The sequence below is a fragment of the Cupressus sempervirens genome, chromosome 5 (assembly GCF_028749045.1).
Source record: "Cupressus sempervirens isolate cs-2001-9-10 chromosome 5, ASM2874904v1, whole genome shotgun sequence".
In the NCBI taxonomy this organism is placed as follows: domain Eukaryota; kingdom Viridiplantae; phylum Streptophyta; class Pinopsida; order Cupressales; family Cupressaceae; genus Cupressus; species Cupressus sempervirens.
Window position 1 is genome coordinate 346,571,985 of NC_143122.1, and position 2,891 is coordinate 346,574,875.

General features: G+C 32.8%; 1 protein-coding gene across 1 annotated transcript; it reads left to right on the forward strand.

Moving 5' to 3' along the window:
- Window positions 1-513: 513 nt before the first annotated feature.
- Window positions 514-966, forward strand: LOC149556121 (36.4 kDa proline-rich protein-like). Its single transcript, XM_089829705.1, has one exon. The coding sequence runs from the start codon at window positions 514-516 to the stop codon at window positions 964-966; it is 453 nt and encodes a 150-aa protein (XP_089685831.1).
- The last annotated feature ends 1,925 nt before the right edge of the window (window positions 967-2,891 follow it).

Below are 2,891 nucleotides of genomic sequence, written 5' to 3' on the forward strand. Positions count from 1 at the left end.
TTAAAAGGAAAAAGTGGTGCAAGTCACAAACACTAAAGAACATAAGAGAATATTCGGAAATTTAAAATGTTTGCACTCGAATTTAAATAAACAAAGGATACCTAGGATTTACTTAGGACTTTCAAGGTTTTTCAAACCTAGGAAACAAAAGCTCAGAAATCCTGATTTAAACCAAGGACTCAAATCTGATTTTTTTACCATTATTTTAAGGAAATTTATCCTACAAAAAATCTGACCAACACCACATATATGTCCTAGTCTTGCGTCAACTTAACCAAAAATAAGCCATTTCTAGCACACCAAAGGTTTGAGGAAAAAGTTAACAGAGTTCACGGGCAGCTTATATTAAAAGATCCCTACACGTCAATCAATTGGCCCACTCAAAAATATCAAGTTGTCTCCCAAGGCAATAAATGGCCACAAACATATCTCATTTTCAAACATAGAATTGCACCAACTAGGTTTCCATGGTACCTACCATCTCATCAGTTTTGTGAAATCAATAGTGTAAGAATGAGAAAATCAGGAGCATTATTTATCATTGTTCTAATTCTGCTCTCAACAACCATGCCACTAATAATGGCATGGACTCCTCCTGTGCCTCCTAAAGTAGGGAAATGCCCTCCTCCTCCTAAAGTAGTGAAATGCCCTCCTCCTCCTCCGCCCCCTCAAGTGGTGAAATGCCCCCCTCCTCCTCCTACATCAGACAAATGCCCAATTGATGCTTTGAAGCTTGGAGCATGTGTTGATGTGCTTGGTGGCCTTATACACATTGGCATTGGGGATCCTGTTGAAAACACATACTGCCCTGTGATTGAAGGAGTTTTGGGACTAGAGGCAGCACCATGTTTGTGTACAACAATTAGGGCCAAGCTTCTCAACCTCAATATCCTTCTTCCATTGGCGCTCGAACTTATTGTGTCATGTGGAAAGACACTTCCGGGCTTCCAATGTCCTGCTCTATAATTTCTGCTGATCACTCACATGCTTAGTACTACCTATATTATGTTTCTATGTGTGGATTTCACTGTCTGTTTGCTCAATAAATCTGCTGAAAGGTTGGCGCTTTTGGAAAGAATGTAAAGTGTCAACATTGTAGCCGTTGTAATGTTTTATGTCATATTTTCATTTCAATCAAACTTGGGGCATAATGACTATTTGTCTAGCCTTGTATAAGGGAAGAAGCTTTACTTGTTTCTTGGCGTTCAGTAATTGCATCGTTGCATTGGTATCTGTTCATATATTCTAACTGCCTGACTGTTTTACATCAGATTTGTATTGAATTAAAGTGGTCACATAATAATTATTTGTCCAGTTTTAATATCTTATTATGATCGTTGGTTTCTCAAATTGTTTCCAACAATGAGTCTTACGCATTCAATGCAGGAAATCTGACACAATTTGGCCAATATCCCTGTTCTTTTGGCTCTACTAACCTAGGTAGGTGCACTTTTGATATGATCTCTTAAAATGGTTAAATGCTTCTCAATGAAGGCTAAATATTTATCAAAGAGAAATCACAAGTATAAACTTCAATGTTTTTAGATTTCTATAAAAGGTGATTGGAAATATTGGTGAGAATTGATGATGACATGTTGATGAACAAGGCAAAGAACCTCACAAACTGCAATTGTATATTGACTAAAATGAATCAAGCAAGGCCACTCCTTAATCCAATTGGACAAATGGAGTCACCCTTGCAACTTATCATCAGACTCTTTTGAAGATGGTTTGCACTAACCATCAATCACTAGACAAAGAATTTAAAACATGAACTCCAGTCTAAATGAATTTAACCTCAACTAAAGGAGATAGTTATACACACATTATGTTGTATGAAATATTTGATAATCAAGAGTGCATATCAAGTTTGATCTAGTAGAGTAAATTTCTAAACCCACCAGGACAATATAGTGTGCAGGTATTGAAAAACCAATTGCCAAATTGAGGTGAAAAAATTATTGTATCAATTAAAAAAGGAAGTACAATTGAACTGTGTTCAGTTGCATTACCTAATTAAACAAATTATTCAGCAAGTATCTCATGATCCTTTTAATATCTTACAATGATGGTTATGTCCTATTGCATCAAAGGATGCTTGCATCTATTCTTTACTAAAAGCTAAATGCAACTAAACACGCTATTTATAATATGATGATTAAGCATTAATATAATTAGTCAAAAGGCCATGTGCCATCTTTCACTAAAGTCAGATAATTTGCTTGAAATATATCTTTTAACACTTATTTAATCTCTCATTTATTCTATTTGACAAATATTTTATGCTCCTCCTAAATATTTTTGTCCTTTGCTTTTTTGCATAATAAAACCATACCTTTCATCCAAGTTTGTCCAAAATGAGTTGGTTCTCCTTCCTGTTAAATATTTCATATCAGAAAAGTATTGAGTTTAGCACTAGACAATATGTAAAAATATAAAAAAATTATTATATATAATTGATGTTAGAATGTATCGCTCAATAATGGATATTACAATTTTAGATACTTTCCCTAAAGAAACAATACATTTAGAGAAATATTTTTTTTAATATTATATTTTAAAAGATAATGATTTACCAAAACTCATTTTCAAACAAATAAACTTAACTTTTTTCATTCATAATAATAAAACACGTTTCTATAAATAAGTCTTATAATGAGAATAAAATTTATATTTTCATAGAAATTGGAAATATTTAAATAAATATTTATTTATTTTTCTCCCTAATATAATGAAGAAATAACTTAGCATTCACCTTGAGAATAAGAAAATTTGGTGAGGTTCTCTATTTGGCTAGGTGATACTTTAGGTTTAGGGCTTTGTTTAAAAGAAAAATATTAAATTGCAAATCCCTATATAGTATAAGATTATAGTTGAATGAAATTTGGTTC

Bases quoted from the DNA above. Each gene is read 5' to 3' on its own strand.
- LOC149556121 (XM_089829705.1), top strand. From the start codon at position 514: ATGAGAAAATCAGGAGCATTATTTATCATTGTTCTAATTCTGCTCTCA.